The sequence below is a fragment of the Aythya marila genome (genome assembly GCF_965140915.1).
Source record: "Aythya marila genome assembly, chromosome: 7".
Classification (NCBI taxonomy): domain Eukaryota; kingdom Metazoa; phylum Chordata; class Aves; order Anseriformes; family Anatidae; genus Aythya; species Aythya marila.
The window spans coordinates 26979053-27000810 of record NC_139048.1 but is presented as its reverse complement, the minus strand read 5'-3'; the positions used below and the strand labels follow the sequence as shown (position 1 = coordinate 27000810).

Here is a 21758-nt window from a genome sequence, read left to right as displayed (position 1 = left end):
ATGCATATATGAGCAAATAAATACTTAAATACTGGTTTCTAAATCAGTGGTGAAAATGTTGCAATTGAAATATTGGTTTATATTTTTATTCTGTGTCACTGGATGTTAGAGGGAAGAACTGTCCCCCCAGGCAATATTCAACAGATATGACAGTCAAAGTTAAGGACTATAGTGGTTAAATTAGATGGGACACATCACTTGGAAACACTATTAACAGCTATGGAAATCCTTGCAGATTCCAACTGAGGGCTGTGGCTTTCTCACAAAAAGTCCAGCATAAATTAACAGTTACATAGTTTTTTTTCACTCCCATTTAAAAGTCTTTAAAAATAAAGCCATTTTGTACAGTGTTTGGTGTCTCTGTGATGACATTTAAAATGCACTTAGGGATTCCCAGCTACTAGCAGAGTTCAAAGCAGCTATTGGTTTTACATTTAAATAGTATCAAAATGTGGAACAAATTAAGAAAAGAAAATACAAAAATTAATTTAACTACAGTTTTGTTTTGCACGTAGGGAGAGCAGGAAACCTGAGGAAAAGGGTCTTAGATATCTTCAGACTCTATTTATTATCTGGGTATTCATGACCACGTGTTCTCTCCTCTCAGGCACACCATGAGCAATTTCCTTCACATTGTGCAGTCACGAAGGGAACAACTGAAGAAGAATTTGAGGATTAATCAGTGTGTTAATTGAGGTTACCTAGATCGTGATAGATGGGGACAACATACTAAGCAAGTTACTATGGCAGCTGAACTCATCTGTTAAAACCAAAATTAATGGATAAACAAAATTAAGTTCACTTTCTCATTGATTTTTATCCAGCAGCACTGGACTACAAAAGAGCTATCAGGCAAAGCTATCCATTAGCTGTCAACTAAGAATGCCTTAAGAAGCAATTGCTAATCCTCCAGTGATGTCTCACTAAATCCTAATCTCTACAAATTGCTCTTAGAAGAAGCATTAAACTAGACATCAAACCAGGCCTTTAATGCTTCCTAAAGTTATTCAACCTGTAAGCCATTAGAGATCATACAAAGTGCTAAAACTTTTAAATCCAGTAAAAAACCATAAATCAGATAATGTCAACTGCACGTCTACAACTTCCTGTGTTTTGTGTGCTGTGGAAAAATAAATAAACAGAAAAATGGACCATTCTAATACAAAAACCTTATGATTCATAAAATTTAAGAGACAACTTATGTTTCAATTTTACTTTGCAATATAATCTCACATTATAAAAGTGTATAAAAAACAATCGAGAGGGATTTATTAAAATTTCAGTGCTCACATGATTTCGGATAAGCAGCATAACGAAAAGACGTTAGTTTTCTCACCTTGTCAAAATCATGGTTGTCTCACCTAGAATTATATGAGATGCGACTACTAAAATGGGTTTGGCTAAACCAGTTGGTATAAACGAATAAGATTCTAAGACTAAGCTAGCATTTTAGGAAAGGAGAAAACTCTGGTGGAGATTGGGGAAAACAAACAAACAAACAAAAACTAATTTCATTAAGTGTAAGAACATGATTATCTCCCTCATATTTTTTAATGGAAACAACTCTTTTTGTTTCCCAGTGCCATAGAAACGGCATCATAATAGACAAGAAAAAGTTTCTAAATTTTTCTGAAATGAAAGTAAAAGTCTATTTCTTCCAAAATGGTGTTATTAATAATTCAATTACCTGGTCAGGTAAATAAAGCCACTACAAATTTATTGATCAAAATCAAACTCAGTATCATGTCTAGGGAGTAAAGGCAAGCTAGTGTTATTTCCTAGGTTCTTTTCTTAGCATACTGAAATATTTACTTAAATCCCAATTTCTGTCATAAAAAGCAAGAATATTTCAGAATATGTGGAAAGTATCAAAAAGATGCTAAATGATAACAAGAAATGTTCTGGGAAATTTTAATGGTTCCTTGGGAAGCAGAAAATAATCAAGAAACCCAGACAATTTATTTTTAAGTGGAAAATTGGTTCCTTTTAAAATTACAGAACAAATGTTTTTGAAGACATCTGTCATTTAAAATGCATGTCCCTTTCATCCAAATTTAATACTATGTTGGAATTTAATAGCACTAGATAATGGTTTAAAGGTCATTAAGTGGATAATCACTAGAACCTGTTTTTCTATCGGAGAAATTAGAGACAAGTCCACAAACACACATCTCCAAAGTACAACCAAGAGACGTTACATATAGTGTTGAGGAGAGGATAGGATGGATGATTTAGCCTGCTATCTCAGCGATGTATGTGGTCCTCAAATGACAAATTCAGCAGCTGTAAACCCAATACATTATAACAGAAAGGAAGCGACAAGTGGCAAACCATGGGAAGCCACATCAAGGCATCCTGGGCATCCTCTCCAATGAGGATGTTGTCTTCTGAATGAAGGAACCAACAAGAAACCAATCTTTCATCAAAGAGTTAGACTGCTCTGACTACTGTTTGTTCAATAAATCATTCACATGACTGGAATTACAGCTCTCAGATGGTCAGGCAGAGAGATGCAAAAAAGCTCCAAAAGTATCCCCAGCCAAAAGCCAACTGGCAGACAACACAAAGGATGAGGGCTTGCTTATTGGAAGGGCAGAGTGCATGAATTCATGTACTTGAGCACTAAGAACTGCTTAAAAAAATTCCACACTCATGCGGTATGCTCATACCAAGAATGCAATCTGAGGAATCACAAGATAGAATCTGCAGGGTATAGATCTGTATTGCCTTAGGAAAGCATTCATTTCAGAGGGTAATTCTCAAATATTTTATAATTGTATGTGAAACAGGTTCTCAACATATAAAGATAATACAAAAAAAAAAAATAGTTTTAAAGCAATGAGCACACAAACTCTGTCAGACAGGAAACTGAACATTCTTGAAGCTGGAAATACTCTTCAAACTTTTCCTTATGCAATAAGGTGAGGAAAGACTCAGAGAAGAGTGGATGACTTGATAGCCTCCCATCTGATAGATGCAAGCAACTACAGAAAAATCTACTGTGGCCTCTTGAAGTTCTCAGAATATAGTAAACAGTGAAAAACATGAATATATTCTGATAGTCTATTTTATTTCCAGTAGCAGCAAATCCTCAGCACCTTAAACAGCTGCTTCTTGGAACAGAAAGAAAAGAACATCAGGCAAGCAGTTTTGACTCTGTTCTCACAGAAGAAGAAAAAACAAAAACAAAACAAACAAACAAACAAACAAACAAAAAAAAACAGAACTGATTCAAAACATGAGGAAAATATGATGCAGCCCTGTTGTGACAGAAAAGGAGGATGACAAGAAAGTCAACAACCATTACAAATGATAGGTGAAATGTGTCAGAAGACTCGGGGTCTTGAAAAAAGGAAAAAGAAAGGAGAAATAAATGGAAAGAGAAAAGTCTGAGAATATAAAATATAAGAATTTCAAATGATGTTGCAAGCTAATCCATGAAAGTCTGAAATTCTCCCCTCTCCCTGAGGGAGGAAGAACATAACAGGGGAAAACAGGAAGCCAAACGACAACACATCGTTTCAAAAATGAAATCTAGCCCAAGAAAATTATTCAGGAAACCAGGAGAAATTTAAAAGCTATTAGCTAAAGGCAATAAATAAGGCATTTAAGTGTATTTCACAGGAAGCCTATGAAAGAATCAGATGTTCCACTGAAAGATCAGGCATCAATTATGGATACTGCAGATAAAATAAATGACTTCTGTGCATTGATCTTTACCACAGAACATGACAGAGAAACATCTCCTGCCGATGTTATATTTCTAGTAGGAATCACTTAAGGAGAAAACAAAGCACTTGCATAAAAGAAGCATCCAGAAAAGGTTCTAAAAGATTATGTTTTAAAGTTCATTGTGAATTGCCAACAAATAAAGCAATCTATTAAACAAACAAAACAACAAAAACTGCACTGATATCCATCACACAAACAGATTAAGTATCAAACTGTATCTGCCACTCTTACAAAAAAAAAAAAAAAAAAAAAAAGTGAGCTGAGATATTCTGACAAAAGCATGTTTTAAAGTCAGAAAATGACATTTCACTGAGAGTGAAACTTCACTGGAACAAATAATTACTCCAAATATTTATCTCTCCAAAGTCAGAAGATTTCTGCAGACTAGGAAAGGCCTGTATCATTTTCAAAATTAAACAAGCTTTGAATACAGAAGGGTAATTCTCTGCTTGACTGTAAGCAAGTATCAAATTTATGTTTTGCATTTGCCTGCACCAGCACTTTTGACTACTGCAGCAAGCAGCAGAGAAATTGAAACTGGGTGGAAACAGTACAAGGCAAGAAACAAGCAAGACAATGCCATCATTAGATTTTCATAGCAAGATACTGAAGTTAGAATTCTCTTTTTGTTAGGTGGAATTTTGAAAGGCATGGCTGTCCTACAAGATGTATACTGTTTTGGAAGAAATAACGCTAAAAGTACAATAAGAAGGTTGTGAGCACCACCATAGTGAATAAGATCTTTTGGGGCACAATTTTCTGCTCATTGAGACTCATGGTAGCTTCTCAGTGAGGTTTGAGGTTCGTGGATAGCATGCCCAGGTGATGATAGTGACAATGAAATGTGCATTCAACTCAGAATACAGTGCTATCACGGATGAAAAGATAGATTGAGTTGGCAAGGAATGTTTCTGTAGGGGAAATATCAGCCAAAATGTCCCATGATGTATGGAACTCCTCTTCCTCTAGCTCATACTACTTCTTTCTCTTTGATAGTGCCACCCATCTGAGGAGAATCCCTGGGAGAAATAGTACAGGATCATGTAGGGAGCATGACAGGAACTGATCCCAAAGCTGACTCTGGGCACAGCACAGCATCCTGCCGCAATTTCCTCCTTAGCTCTTCAATAATTCAACTACAGGCAGAGTTTCATCATAATAAATTAGGCCTATGAAAATGGATGCGAATTCTTGATGCATACATTTCCACTGGCTTTTCTCATCTCCTGAGCTTCTAATTCTGTCTTTCTCATTCACTCTGAGCACAAGACTTCTGCTCCTACCTCTGCTGTACAACACTGTCTCTCTGGATATTTCTGGAAAATCTTTACTAAGCGGCAACAATACAAGAATCAGCACAGAACACTGGAAACAGCATTTGCCATTTTCTTACATCAGTGGCATAGCACATATCAAAAACTGAATGAGGAAAGACAGCTTCTGGTAGGCTTATTGTGTATCTATCTTCCAACTAAAACACCACTTGGGAACAACTATTACCTGTCCCTATTTAGAAGATTCTGTAAAACCCATCAGTGAAAATTCTGCATAGCAATTAGACTATGATTTGATAAATAAATATATCAGAATCTATTAGACTCCATGCCTATTAGAAGATCAGGCCCAAAACAAGCAAACAAAAAATTGCAGCATCAAATCTCCCTTAGATCGTATTTTGATTTCATGTTAAGACTCCAAATATACAGTGTGATTTTAGGTATGTTTACAAAATCATCTAAAATCACACTTTCTGTGACACATTTCACAGTGGCTATTTTACACAAGCAATTGCTTGTCTCCAAGGGAAGTCGGTCATTTGGTAAAGTTGCATTTGGTTTGCAGAGAAAGACTTCGGAGAACTGTTTTTTGTTGTTGTTTGTCTTTTTTCTTTTTCTTTTTTTTTTTTTTAAATCTTAACTGTTTAATAATGAGTCTGAGGCTTCTGTCTTTTTTAACATAAACTCTTGTTAATCAATGACCTTGAAATCTTTTCATGTAGCTGTTCGAACATGAAGCTGGAAAACTGTACAACTTGACTTTCTGAAGAACAGACACTTTTCTAGATGGAGACTTCTGAAGATAAATTCTAACCACCCAAACCAACTGCATCAAGTTCATAAAGAAATGCTAGACACAAGCAGAACTGCCTAAGGTACCAAGAGCCTACCTACATGAGCCATTTGTTTCCTACTAGAGTAAACGTTAGGTCAAAACCGTCATTGATTCTGGAGCAAGGAGATCCTTGATTCTCCAGGATTAGTGCAGTGGTTGCTTAAATTTTTAAATGCTGTCTTAGCTTACAAAATGGCCAAATATTACCTTACTTCAACAATTTATCTCACAAACTTTATTTTTATTTTTCTGCATAGTCTTTCCTTTTAAGAGCAGAATTGCCATCCCTTACAAAAGACAACCATCATTAACACAGCTGTACTTGCAAACCCCCAAGAAAACCTGGAAGCAATGCAACCACTTCAAATAGATGACCACAAAAAAAAAAAAAAAAAAAAAAAAAATCAGTTTCTTCTAATGCTTATCTGCCTACTAGCTGAGCACCCTGACACATTATCACAACTGAAATAAGTGGACAGGACATACCACTAAGAAAATTTTTATGTTATTTTTAAAGCAAAACGTCTGAAACTCTTTCTTAGTGTTTTGATGTTCATGCAACGAGATTATGATGTAAATGTTACAAATCAAGATTGACAGAAGCATTGAGATTTACGCAGAACACAAAAACCTTGCCAAAAACCCTTCCATACAGATACCAGCTCAGTGTTCAGAAAAACGGACATCCAAGTCTGGCACAGCTGTGCCAGACTGACAGCATCTGAATGTGCCCCGTATCCAGCCACATGCAGAGCTGCCACTGACTTCAGTCGTTACAAATAAAGATTTGTATGGCCTTGAGCCATTATTATCAAAATTAACCTAGCTTTTGTACAACTTCAGCACAGGCAGGATCAGACCTCATAGAAGCTGGGGAAAATACCTCCCACTGTAGGTGACACACAGCGTTTACTCTGGTCATAAATAGGACACTGAGCCCAAGCTAGTTGTTAACAGGACAGAACCATTCATTTATTACTCCTCCTTGTTCTCAATTCATTTCATTATCGTATTTGCAACCAGAATACTCCCAGCTCTCCATTCCAAACAGCAGATTATGCCACTTAATGGCAATTAAATATCCTAAAGGCATTAAAAAGGCTATTACCAAAACATATTTTCAAGCGCTGCCATAAATCATTTCACATAGGCTTTGAAATTCATAGTGAATGAGCCATCAATGGGAACAACTGTGCTGGGGTCATATGTCGAGGTGCTAATGCAATATTACTCTTCAGTAATAAGCAATGATGCTAAGACTTTCTCTGAACTACTAAAACAATTGGAAAACACAACAATTTTAAGATAACAAGCAGTTTCATACACACCTTTAACATCTTTTACTGATATGGACATCAATTTTAAACCCCCAAACTAACAGTAGGATAAATAAACAAATAGGAAATCACTGATCAAGTTTTACGCTTATTTAATTACACTTTAAAGATAAGCATATCAATGGAAGTTATGAAACATTTTCTGTTAATTAAAATTAAACACATCTACAACTTTGCTTACGTTAGACTCATGCCATTAGAAGAAGGTTGAAAATGGAAAAGGTGAAATCATTTTTACCACATTACCAAAGTGACACCAAAAAAAGAATCTGCCAACTATCTTCTATTAGTTGATCTACTTGAGCACCTCTCCTATAAACACAATCTCACTCCCCACCCTGTATCACATATCTCCTGTAAAAAATACATTTATTATTGTTACAATAGATCTTTTTTTTTCCTCAGAGATCAACATAGCTACCTTTAATAAAAGTCAGTTATAAACAAAGCAGAAGAGACTAGGGTAAGCAAGTCACTCCTTTGTAACTGTTTATTTTAAATGTTAGCTAGTGCCCACTTACTCTCACTTATCTCATTGGGTTTGGATTTGGCTGAGGATCCCACCTACTCAGAGAGCACTTTGCCTCTATGTATAGAAGACTACACCATACTGAATGTGTTTCTTCCTTTTGATGTGAGATATGGCAACAATAACACTTCGGTTCTAAAATATAGCAAGGCAGCAATATAAAACATAGTAGTTACTAAAATTCCTGGTGACAACTGACTATGAAGTTAAGCTAAAAAGATTTAAATGGGTTGTCATAATGGCAGCTGTTGGCCTAATGAGTGCCCCAAATTCAAACCTGACTCATCTCACTGCAGGACAAAAAGGAAAGAATTCTTAACTAGAATAACTGGCTTGTTAGTGTGTCCTGAGCACAACCCTGTCCTGCTTTAAGATAAACCCTTGCTATTCAGACCCGTATCTTGGCTATATTTGGAGACACACTTCCAGATCACCTAAAAAATAAAAGCTTCCATCCCTTCCCTTGCAATACCAAAGTCTGACAGATTTCACTATTAGACAATTACTGAAAATGATCACACGCAATCAATGGCACAATTGATGATATCCAAATATATTCCAAAAAATAAATTAAATGCATTTCCTTATATTTTTTCAAGCATTCATTATAACACACCTCTCACTTTTTACCTTCTTCATCATATCTTTATTTCACAAATAAGAAAACCTGAACTCGAGGAAAAGAAGCGATTGCTCCAGGTCTGCTAACTTCCAGTAACCAATTATTATCTGTTACCATCACTGAGGCTTGAAAAACTTTTAAGGATGACTTGCAGACTAATAAGCAAGCTGAAATTGTGAAAATGAAGTAATTCTGTAGCGGTTGTCTATTATAACAGCACTATGCCATTGAAGTCTGATTTTCTGGTAGAAGCAGGAAAACTTTCTTCAAAGTCAAGGTAATTTCGGTTGTAACAACAAAGGACAGAGCTTCAAAGACAATAGTGCAGCACAATTTATTCAAGCTTTAGCACTGTCTTTATACAAAGTACCTCCATCTATGCACTATGCTATATGCTTTCTCAATACCCAGTGGGAAAAGTTACTTTGTTCTGTAATGTAGGAAATTATTATACAAGCAGCTAACAAAGACATGAAACAAAGCTGAATCTCAGGAATTATGTGGCAGGTGTTTTTTGTTTTGTTTTGTTTTGTTTTGTTTTAACATCAATTTATCTTCTCTAACTACTACCAAAATTCCATATCACATGTATTTAATCTAATATCCTGCTATTTTCTTTATTTATCCCTTTGATTATCCCCAACTTTGTTTATGCAGAACAGGACTCAACGTCAAAGTTTTTAATTACCTCTTTGCCAATGTGGAGATTGACCAAAAACTTGTGCTAATGAGATCCTCATTATGTTCTGGACTCTACATTCTTTAAGCAGCTTTGGTTCTTGGTTTGAATGTAAAGCATTCAGTCCAGTACCTGCCTGTGGTCTAGCCTGCCTCTTCCTATGATTCTTAAGAAACTGCCAGAACAGCCCACAGATCCCACTGAATACTCTGTTACATGAGAGACCGGATCCACAAATCCCAATTCATGTATTTCTGCAGAATTAGATCACATTTAGAACAGCCTTCTTACAGCTTTTCTCTCTTTAAAATCTGTGTCCCAGCTAGTTATTTAGTTTTGTATGATAGTTACTATATTTCACTATACAAAATATACTATATTTAAGTAGTATCTACTAAGGAGAAAGGCCAAGAGTGTATGCTGTCATGTAGATTGAATCAATAAACAGGATTACAAACTTGAGAAAACATGATTAGAGTATTAGAATGTTATTATGGGATGGTTGAAAAATAATCTCTAATCAAATAATTCAAATGTACTGTATTTAATTAATTACACATAATCTTACGGTGTCTCCTTTGTGTGATTGTTACCAAAAAAAAAAAAAAAAAAAAGCTCCCTAGTACACCCACACTGCTTTTAAAATGACAAAATTCTCACAGTATGCAAAACTAAAACATTTCAGAAGATTGATTATTCTTTACATCACCTCAGATACTTCATCCTCACTGCAGGACTACCCACAATAACCTCTTCACCATAAGGACTTTTAGCTTGGGCCTGTCCAACACACTTCATATTCTGCAGGTACGTCACTCCCCAGCCAGGATCATTGTTAAAATAACTAAAATACATTTATTCCTGATGATCAAAATCGAATACAGAACTGCCCGTGCTGCCAAAATATGCACTGTAAGCAAACAAGGAGTGAGGAGCCTTTACTCAGCAGCTCTTCAAATTGTGTTTGTTCACATTTACAGAAGCACCTTACAGCACTGAAGGTGAGGCTGGCTACAAATCCCCTACATCTGCCAAGGTAATATAGGATGATAGCTTTCAAATGTAAGTAAACACAAGGTTTAATCAAGCCTCATAGCGCACCCTGTTACAGAAATTCAGCAGATGAAGCAACCTCTTCAATCTCCCATAAAATAAAAATTACAATAAACTCTTCTTACTTCCCCTATTAAACATATCACACACTAAAATTTCAGCTTCGTGTGCTCAGATTAAACCCAGCCATCCAAGAACTAAAACCTGTATGAATTCCCTCTTGCAAGCAGATATTTCTAAAACCAATTTAAAATATTAAGTTACTATTCTTGCTTTTCATTTAGGACTAAGTAAGCCTCTGTAATGAATGTGCAGCAGATATGAAAGGGTATTAGAAACATGTCTTTCCCTCTGTGCTTTTGCAGAGAACAAGACAAGACAGTTAATGCTGGCAGAGGCAAGGCAAAGGCTGTGCCTTCCCAGCCCAGGCTGCGTGGTGCAGGGGAGCTTCTGGAACAGAAGCAAGGATAGGCACAGCACACCCACCTCCACTGCCCACCGCCCTTCACCTAAGGCAAGGCAACAGCAAGTTGCCAAGTGGCAAATATTCACCTTCCCCAGTGCAAAGATACCTTAATGAGCCCTCAGTCTGTAAGCCCTCTGACTCTAAAGGTATCCTCCATGCTGCATTTTCTGGGTTATTTTTATCATCTTCATGCATGTCAAGGTCGTCAGCTTCACAGCTCCAGAGGTAATTAGTTGAGGCAAAGGTGCAACCTCCTGCCAGAGCAGCCTTAGTAGGGAAAAAGCCTTTGTGCGTGATGCAAAACTGATATGTAAGTACATAATCTCAGTTTAGGAGCAAAGACTGAATCATTTCTACGTTGTTTTAAGATAATTTAACAAGTGTGTATTACAAGCTCAGAAAGAGCATTCACACCAAGTAACTTTACCTGTTAAAAGATACTAAATTTACAAATAGTTTTCATATGCAACCTGAATTTTTCGAACTCCAATATTTTTGAGTGATGAAAATTAACTATAACTAACTTTATTATGCTCAGATACAGTCTTAACATACGTTTCACTGAGTCAGTTGTTTATTTATATGTTTTGTAAACAGAATGTTTTACAAAAATTTAAAAAAGATTGAAGTCTAAAAGCAGAAGAAACCCCAACTACTTAGAGAAAAGTCTTTGCTGAATGTATTTATACGTGACTTTTTGGCTTTTTAGTGGGAAAAAAAATAATAAAAATTGAGAGGATTGAACTTCAACACTGTGACCCTTACATAGCTGGGTCAGATTGGAGGCTAAAGACTAATGCGGTTTAGCTATTTATGAAATAATTACAGAAGTACCTCTACCCTCCTAAATCAGGAGCACTGACATTCAGCAGAGTAATCTCCTCAGTGAAGTTCCTGAACCTGCTGCCCACTGAACCCTGGCACTGCCAAATTTTTCATCTTTGATACAGTTAAAAGGCAGGAAAATGACTGTAACATTTCAGTGCAGCCTGTCTCTAAGTTTCAAACAAAAACCCTGTTTCTCTTTGGCAAATTCACTGACAGATTGAACAAGAAAATTATTTTCCTCTCCACACACCGCTACTCTTAAAAAACAACAACAAAGCACAGCTCTTTGTTAAACGATTGATAGATTGTTTTTCAGAAGAATTACACAACCAATTCTCAAGTCAGAACTTCTGGAATAGCTTAGTACTACTTCAGTGATACCCCTCTCACCACTTACACTGTAATTCACAGCAGGAAAGGAAACAAAGATTCCCTATGTCTTTTTTTTTTTTTTTTTAATATATTTACCAGTATTGCTCAACCACTGAGAAGGTTAGAGAGCTACAGCTGTCAACCACTTGGAGCACTCTACTGAAAATGCTATTTTATTGTGCATGGAGATGGAGACACAAGTAACATATTAGCATTGCACGGTGCAGTATAATTTAACATGCTTTATACAAGTTGATTGTTTTTGTTAAAATCTTGTTTACATTTAGAAGTAGCATTGCAGGCTAGATTACGTTTCCTGCATCACGTTAGAAAAAAAACCTTGTCAGTGCAGTAAAAAGAGACCACCACAGATATTCCAAGATAATAACCTCATCTTATCTCAAATGCTCCCTTTACAAGTCCTGACATCAACGAGAATAATCAAATCAGTAAAAGAAGCACTTTGTTATTAATACTAATTTAATGGCTTGCTGTTACGCAGAGCTATAGCCCCTCTAGCTGGTAACAACCAGCAATCTAGGCTCAGCTCCTATTGAACTTGAATCTTGAACTTTAACAGTAATGATGCTGTGAAATGAAAAGCGTGAAGATAATGTTATTGTTTTTTAAAAAATCCTTATATCTTAAAATACAACTGAGCATCTCTAATATTTCAGAAAACATTTTATATCTACATGCTTTAGAAAACAAGTGTTGGTATATTTGTAGCTGAAGAAGTAATACAGAGAAAAACAACGATAAAAAACAGAAGTATTATTCTCCAGAATAATATGAAAAATATATAAAATTCAGATAAGGAAATCCTTTAGAAGTTAGATGCAAAAAATCCACGACCAACATGTCTCCTGACAGTCTCCAGCTAACCAACCACAATCCCCCAGAACACAAAGATTTTACTACAGAACATATTTCAGGCTAAAATACAAGCATAATGGTGCATTTCTCGTGGTAGTACTAAACACACACACACACAAAGCAAAAAAGAAAACACATCAATGGAAGTTCAACTCTAATAGGCACATTTAAATAACGCTGACAACCTTTGAAAAGCAGCACTTTCAAGCTGATGTACATTTATTTAAACAAGCACAGTTTGTAAGCACTGACACTGCAATCTAAGACACAGTAACAGATTTAATCACACAGATGTTCACATAAATTGACCCTGATTCTGCACATGCAGAAGTCTACAAAAGGCATCACCTTGCACGCCCTCAAATGGGCCTCCATGTTTGCAAAATTGGGCCATATAGCAATCTCGTTATAAAAAATAAAGGCTGAGCTACTTAATGCAGCATAACTTCTACACAGAGTATTATCAATATACATTTCCCTCAGTTCTTTGCTAGCAAAATTGAAAAATGCCTCAGTGAAAGGTCTTTGCTAAATATTAATTCAGATTTCTACAAAGAGTACCTACCATATTGCCAACATAAGTGCATTACTTATGTGCATCTACCAAGGCAATGCAAAACACAAGCTGGGGATGGAGTTAAGATGGGACACAGCCATCAGTCTCTTGGAATTGCTAAGGGATTAATTATAATTTAGAAAGGAAAAGGCAAACCACAGGTCAAAAAAGGAGCAAACAAAAAGGAGATGTTACAGCAAAAAGAGGAGACTGTGCAAGGTGTTGGAATTTTTTTTTTTAACTCACAGGGTCTATAACAGGAATTTCTTGTGGTATGTCAGACCAAAGTTTCACCTCACCTTCTTTCCCAGTGATGCTCTCATTCAGAGCTACTGCAGCAAGATTTGAATGGTGAGCCTCTTCTGTTCTACTTAAGCTTTCCCTTTAGTTCTTGCAAAAATACAAAATTCAACTTACTCTTAAGGAAAAAACATAAATGAGTTTGGACTTCAAAAGCTCTGTTCTGATCTGTTCTAATCTGTTGCTAAACCAATTATTTTTGAAGCTGAATAGTCTCCTGCAGTCAGCAATCAGTTATCACACCTCCAGCATGAAAGTCATAAAACCCTCCTGTTTACATGCTGCAAGAGAAACAGCTTTGGGAATGCAGAATACTGAAGGACAGAACACTTGGAGGAGTCAAAAAGGATGCAATACTGGAAAAAATTGTAGTAGGTTTTACTCATCTACTTTTTTTTTTATTTTAATACTACTTAAGTACTTGTACTTTTGGAGCCAAAAAGATAATGATAGTTTCAGAAACAAGAATGTAAATATTTAGCGATAAGCATGTTGTAAATGTATTTTCCCTGATATCACCAAATTTCACCCAGAACAGTTGATCTAATTTAGCCTTTTTTTCTTCTTGAACAGAAACTGAAATTTAAAAATGCATTTTAATTTTAATTTTCCTTATGGCCACTTCATTCGTTTTTCCCCTCTTGAATGTATTTTACCCAAAGGGCTGAAGAAACCTGTTTGAGAAAAAGTAAAAAAAAAAAAAAAAAAAAAAAACCAAACCTCAGAAACTCTTGCCCACCTATGTGTGCTTCCATCCCCTGCCTCTTACCTAGAACTCAATTTGAACACTCATTCGCTTTTCTGCTCTGGTCAGAAGTGCCCTGCTTGGCAAGCCTGGCTGATCCGCCCTCGCAGGCAGCCACTTTCCTCCACTGAAGATGTACTTTACCCACTGGAGTGGCTTGAGAGTAGGTATGAAGGGGAAGGGAGAAGTATGAAAGCAGGTTTAAGAGATGTCCGCCTTGGAAATTAGTTCTGAGTGATGAGAAAGCACAGTCATGATTGTGACCTCGAGCACAGCCTCCTTGTTAGAGGATGCTCTAACCCTCGCCATATCGATCCAACAGCTTTGGATCCTTTGGAGTAAGAAATTATCTCCATAGCCCAAAGTATCCTCTTGCATTTTGTCCACTTTTGTAAGGCACGAAAGATACCTATGCTTAATAACAACAGTGACAGCAAATCCCTCCCAGACAGCAGAACCTAAAAGAGACTTTCAAGTGAAAAAGACGCACCTGAATTTGGTTTTCAGTCCACTTAGCTACCATGAAGCCTCCTAAGATTACCAAACACACTTGGACTTCAGTGCAGTTTCTTCACTGACCCACGCTGCAAGGCCAAGCACCGCAACCAAAGCAGAGACCAAGCCAGCAGTCACTACAGTCCATGAGCTCCAGATCCTCCTTAAATGCAGGGAATGAGCAAATCTACAAATGCTTGCCTGTATTCCCTGCACGCCTGCAGTGAAGATGGAATATTACAAACTTATTCAAGCCACAACAAAGAATCCAAAAAAGAAATCACCAGCCTCAAAGACATACAAAACACCCTGGTTTGGGTTTATTTATTTATCTTTGTGACCAGGTCATCCCCCATGATTTCACTAGGTACTGTTTTCTTGTGCTGTTTGTAAACAAATCATGGGAGAAATCATCAAAATCAAACAACGGTATGCTTTAGATGCTTCCTGAAAGCCATAAGAGCTCTAGAATTTAAAGATAAAGTCAGAGCCAAATCCATACCAATCCTTGCATTTGCTGGGCTTTGCAGGAGGTTTCAAAGCAATGAGTCAGTTGATAAATGTACTGCAACACTAGACACAATACTGTAGATAGAGACAAGTCTTCTGCTTTAATTTTTAATTTCCATTTTCTGTGGGTTTAGACAAACCACTGACATTACTTTAGCATAATACTTTGCAATGAATCAATAGTTTAATTTAATAATGGTATTCTGTTGTCAACATATAATATATCACATAATGTTCTTGTATAGATGCTAAAAAAATATACCAAATAAAATGCAAGGCTTTGCTTTTACCAGTGATCACAGCTTAAATCAATGTAATGAGAATCCTTACAGCCCCCAAAAGATTTTTCTTCAGGCTTAAAAGGCACCATGGAGTAATTTCAGCCATATTCTTTCCTCTTATCATACCAGTGCTGTAAAAGCTCTCCTAGGTCACGCTATTCCAACAAATATTTCAGCAAAAGGGAAATACATCCAAACTGAACCAATCCATGCTTCTGTGAGTGTAACTTCTACTTAAACATTCCACTTCCTTACAAACTTAGTGATAATTGTGCTAGTTCCTAACTATAAAGGGCATTATAAATGGAAAACGAAATTAAGCCCAATATCATTCCCCTTAATTGAACAGATGAAGCAAGTTATAGCCATAAAATAGGAAAAATAAAAGAAAATTACAATTACTTCCACTTCATTGGTATGACTACAATTCTCTATTTATTATTTTTTATCTTGGCAGTACTGCTGACAAGTATTTAAGATGGGAAACACAAACCTAATCATGTCTGTGGTACGTTGACTCATGGTAATGTGAATAGAAAGCAAGTGGGAACGAGGACGAGAAGCAAGTGGGAACGAGGATGAGAAGCAAATGCTTTTAGAATTCCCAGTTGTTCAATATTTTTTTTGGTTCCACAGCTTTTGATGCATCACAGATTGATAAATAACTGACATATTAGTCTTAGTCAATGCTAGAGGCACGTGCTTTACAGTCACGTGTGCTCTCCTCGATTCCAATGACAGCTCACGATCAGAATGCAAAGCATTTGCAGAGACATGTCACTTGTTGGCAGAACACTTCGGAGCTCTGGGAAGAGTAGGTCTGGTTTTACTACGGCTTGGCACCTCCCACTACACCCTCCAGTTGGTGAAAACCCCGCAGTTCCATCTAAGTGTCATGCTTAACGTGAAAAAGATATTTGAGTCAGTGCAAAATAAAACAAACAGCTTTTACCAAAATGTCAGCGCTGGTAGCAGTTCAGCTGCCAGATGCTCGTTACTTGAACCCATGCCGTGCATAACAAACAGACAGAGATATGACTAGGATAAATGACTGGACCAGAAAATCTTTAGCAGGAAATCAAAGTATACCCAGGCAGCAGCCTGGACTCAAAAGGAAGGTCACAATTGGACTTCACCAGATGTATTGATTAAGAGCTCTGTAACATCTCTTTCCCTGGTTACTGTGCATTAGTTGAGCCCCACCTGCCTGACCTCAGTTCTCTGCATTAGCCTTTGGTCATATGAACACAACAGAAAACACGGCGCTATTTCATAGCTGAATTCACACCGGAATTCTTATAAGTACGCTATCTCAGTTTAAAGATAATAACATTACTGAAGAGCCCAGAACACCATGAAAAATGCATATTGGAAAAATCAGGGCATTACTCTTTAGAAATGAAAGCAATGGCTTGATAAAAATAAAACCTCGTTGGTGCGTTCCAGTCAGTTGGCTGATTCTTCCAATCTACAAGACGGGTTGTCCTTCCAAATCAATGATTGATTGTCATATTGAATGCTGGGTAGAGAGGCTGGTGCTGAAAAGCCACAGTCTGTGTGTGATCATGAGAAACACATGCAGGCACAAGGCACGGAGTGAGATCTGATGAGTAAGTGGCTTTTGCTTAGTCAGAACCTGAAGGATCTTCATCAAGAACTTGCAAAACAGCTAACAGATAGCTTGACTTTGAGTGAAACACAACCAAGAATTATTGTCATTATGCACACCCACAAAAAAGTGAGAGATTTCACAACATCTCCTCAGATGAATACACACACGGAGAAAAGGCTTTACCAACATCTACTTCAGGTGGGCAATCATCCGGCTTTCAGAAGACAGAACTCCTGATTTGCCTCCCATTTTCCTAAGCCACATTTTGAGCCCATTTTTATGTGTTAATACAATCAAATAAACTGCAACATGAAGCAATATAAACAACGACAGCTGCTTCTTTTCTTAAAAGCTGTGAAAGGCTAAATAACCTACAACCCCTGCCTACATATGTGCCTTGCCAAGCCAGAGGATCACACAAGGCTGTGCTCTGTTTTGAAAGCTGGGGCATCAGATTTGTCATGTCAGATTTGTATTCACACAATACAACAGGATCCATGACTGTCATTTCAATAGCAGCTGGAGCAACGGGCACAGAAGGATCATGCAGCTAGCCCTGGAAAAACGAGGATGCGTTTATTTTAAAATAATTTCCTTTCTTCCTAAGAGCTGTTAGTCACCACAATCAAAGTTAAGAGGCAGATGCAGATATCTGCTGTAGGGTCACACCATGTCAGCAGTTGCTGGCAGAAAGGCTACATTTCTTCTCCCTCTCCCCTCCAGTGGATACTGCAGCCTCAGAGAATTCTACACGTATCCTCAGAGATGCTTATGTGTACCAGCAAAGTACAGCTGTAGGCTTTACAAAAATTTCCACATGCCCTACAAATTCAAATCCTGTTTTATGTAATCTATTTAATCTTCCATTAATGATAATCTCTGCTATCAATGTGCCCAAACAGGGTCAATTTCTGCTGGATTTGCACTTCTTGCATTTCATCCTATAATCCAGCTGTACTTAATGAGGGGAAACACCCTGCTGTAAAAGGTATTAGCAGTCTCCCTAAAACAAATAATAGTTACAAGACTGCGTAACTGCCAGGAACATTTCAAGATCGTGGGCTTTTTTCCTTTCTTTGTGTGCCTTGTGTGGAAGAGAGTCCTGCCAGCCCACCATTATTTATTAACCAGGATTTTATTGCCTTCTATACCTTGTAAAGAGACAGCATAGAGGGGTGGAAATTGCAGTGGATTTCTCTTACATACCCAAAAAGATACAAAGGGGAGAAAGGAAGAGGTCGCAAGGGAGCATTTAGACCCTGACAGATCCCACCTGGCAAGCCCCAGTAGCATTTCAGATGCACACATGTCACTGCAGTTGGCAACACCATGTAAGATACCTGCTTCACATAAACCTTGTGAGCAGAGACACAGGCTGAAAATTACGCTCCCTTTGCATGTGTTTCAAAAGAGGGTTCTGTGCAGCTCCGTATACCTAGCGTGGAACAGCTAGAGCTCAGAGCCACGAGAGATTTTCCTGCTGGTAGCACCCAACTTCCCTGGGCTGCAGCTACAGAGCAAACTGGCTCAGACACACCTGTAAGGGATGGCTCCTTCTCAATTGCCGTAGCAGACACTGGGGAAGCAAGTTACTGCCTTGTTTGCTGTTCTGATTTAGTGGTAGTTTTATTCGTAATCATTCCCAGCCATCCGCCACCTGCACACCCACCCACACATACACGTCCAGTTTGCTGTTCTTCCTATTTTGTCGATTCACAAGATCAGTTCACCGTGCATATACTCTCTGTCCCGGGGTTCATCAGCAAATAGATTTAACAGACAAAGTAAAGTTTAAAGGACTAGCTGACAGAATCCTCCAGTGGAAAAAACATACATTAACATGCAAAAGGGGAGCCATCGGCAGTAAAAGCAATCCAGAAGGTAGCGTTCAATTGAATTGATGATCCTAGCAGAAACGACTAAGAGTTAATGGAGGACACAGGCTCCTCATTTCCTATGCTGCATCCAAGAAAGCGCAGACGACTATAATACAGTGTAATTGAGCATTTTACTAAACAGCACCACACACAAGTTCTTTCGGCATGGATTGCATTCGTCCTAGATAACCTTTACGAGAAGTAGGAAGCTGATGTGCCCAACCCAAACGAATTCTCAGATTTAACCCGAATCCTTCGCTTTGCACCTTGCAGTGTCAGACACCAGACATCAATCGGTGAGCTAGCCCCCTCCTCTGCTTAAAAGAAATAGTCAGCTACGGGCTGAGGCTGCAGACGACACGGTACGGACAGGAGCCTCTGCGTGTTCGGGGCTGCCCCGGTGCCCCCCTCCGGGGGAGCTTGTGGGGGCCCCTTCCAGCAGCCGGCCACTGGGATGCACGGAGGGAGCGAGCATCCTTCCTGGGCCAAAGGCTTGCTTTTTCTAGAGAGGCGACCGTGCGGAAAGCAGTAAAAAACTCCCTCCCCGCCAGCCCCAGCTCCCGAGAAGCTCCCTGCCCCTTACCGGGAGCCGCCGCTCGGCAGCCCCCCTGTGCTCCCCGCATCTCCCGGGTACCGTCCTCAGAACAGCCCGACCCGGCGGGGGAGGCTTCCCCGCAAACCGCACCGAGATGGGGCACCTCAAATGGCCGCTCCACCTCGACACCCACCATGCGAGTGGGGAACCTGCCGGGTGGACTCTGAGGGGAAGGGAGAGAAAGGGCGCAAAGTTGGCGGCACCCCGTGGGTTGGCCCTGAGGGCAGGGGCCGGCTGGCTGTACTTACGGGTTTTGGGGGTCGTGCTGGCCTCCGGCGTGGTGGTGGTAGACTCCTGAAAGGGAGACAGAGTCCAGGACGGCGCCGAGTCGTGGACGTAGATCTTGTAGGAGGAGGTAGCGTGTGCCGCAGTGGGCCAGGCGGGCAGCGGCGGGCTGCTGGGGGCAGCGGGCGGCGGGCGGGCACCGCGGCCGGGGCCGGGGCCAAGGCCAGGACCGGGGCCGGGGCCGGGGGGGCCGCTGGTCGGGGGCGCGGTGTGGGGCGCGGCGGGGTGCCGGGCCGCCGTGGGCCTCGGGCCGCCCCGAGCCGGGCCGCGGGTGCCAGGGGGCCGCGGGGGGGCCCGGCTCATGGTGGTGAGGCGGGGGCTGACGCGGCTGGGCGGCCGCGGCGTGGCGGCGGCGGTGGTCTCCGCGCCGCGGGGGGGGGCGGTGGGCTTGGAAAGGAAGAAGGGGTCCTGCCCCACGCCCTTGGCGTCCATCAGCTCGGTGGGGACGTACTCCTTGACGGAGCCCACCACGATCCACTTGAGCAGCATGAGGCTGAGCCCCAGCCCGATGAAGCCGATGAAGAGGGGCACGACGCACAGCCACGTCTGCTGCCGGTTCCAGACGATGCAGTCGCTGCAGCGCAGCTCCCGCGGCGGCCCCCCGGCCCCATCCCCGCCCGGGCCCCCCGCCGCCTCTGCCGCCCCAGGCGCCGCGGCGCCGGCAGCCCCCTCGCTCATCCTAGGGGCCGTCCGCAGCGCGGCCCCGGGGCATCAGCGCGCCGCGGCTGCCGGCGGCATGCGGCGGAGGTGGGCGGAGGGAGCGCCCCACTCAGTGCCGCCGGCAGCCTGGCATGGCGAGCCCCGCAGCGCCCCGCGCAGCCTCCCGCGGCCGCGGAGTCAGCGGGACGGCCGCGCCATTCGCCGGGCGCCCGGCTCCTCGCCTCTCCTTCTTCTGCCTCCGCTCCCAGGTCTTTCCTTCTCTCCTCTCTTCTTCTTTATTTTATTTTTTTCCCCTCCGTGCGGTGGGTCGCGAGATCCAGCCTCCTCCCTCGGCAATGCCGGCTGTCACCCCAAGCTGGCGGTCCCGGCGGCGGGCAGGCACATTCCTTCACATCCGCGCCCCTTCTCGCCTCTCCTCCTTCTCCTCGCCCCTCGGGGCCGGGGGCTCTCTCCTCTCCGTCTTCCTCTCCTCCGCTCCCTCCCCCGCCCGCTCGCCTCCCGCCTATGCCCGGCCGCAGCGCAGCGGCAGCAGCGGCGGCGGCTGCTCCAGCATCCCCCGGCTGCGCGGCGGGGAGGCGGCGGGGAGGCGCAGCCGCCACTCCGCGGCCCCGCGGCCAACCCGCGGCCGGCGCCGGGCCAGGGAGGCCGATCCGCGGGCGGGGCCCGGGGCAGGAGGCTCGGCTCGGCACGGTGCGGCTCCGCTCCCCGCCGCTCCTCCGCGCTCAAGTCCGGCCCGGCATCGAAACTCCGCCGAGGTTTCCCGAGCGAAAAATACAAAAGAACGTAAAATCCAGGGGATGGAAAGGACACCCTGCAGCGGGGGACGCCCGTGGCCCAGGAGACAGAAATACGGATCCGGCCACCGAATAGGCACGCACAAGGCAGCTCCTGCCAAGCTTGCAGCTCCTGTTCAATTGTGCATTCCTAGCGCGGCGCAAGGGAGGCAGGCTAGCGCGCAGAAAGTAAGGCGCCTCCCACCAAAGCCTAATGGTGGTTTCTTAATGCGCACAAGATAAATAAATGATCCAGGCAAACCCCTCGGGAGGGTGGATGCTACGGCAAACGGAGCTTAGAAGAGGAAGGAAAAGAAGGAAAAGAAAAAAAAATGGTGTGTGTGGGGGAGGGGGGGACGTAAGGGGGTGCGCCTGAACCCATCCTGGGGCAGTAATCCCATAGGCTGCCGCTGCATGTCCAAAAAGGCATGTGTGGAGGGAGGTGGAGACACCTCCGGAGAGG

The 21758-nt window shown here is 41.3% G+C and overlaps 1 protein-coding gene across 1 annotated transcript in view; it reads right to left on the bottom strand.

Moving 5' to 3' along the window:
* Positions 1-21253, bottom strand: part of NRG3 (neuregulin 3) — a 406497-nt gene extending 385244 nt beyond the window's left edge. The window contains exon 1 of the mRNA XM_082764302.1: positions 19826-21253. Coding sequence (XP_082620428.1) covers positions 19826-20540 — 715 coding nt within the window. The 5' untranslated portion in view covers positions 20541-21253. The remainder of the gene's footprint in view (positions 1-19825) is intronic.
* Positions 21254-21758: the final 505 nt, after the last annotated feature.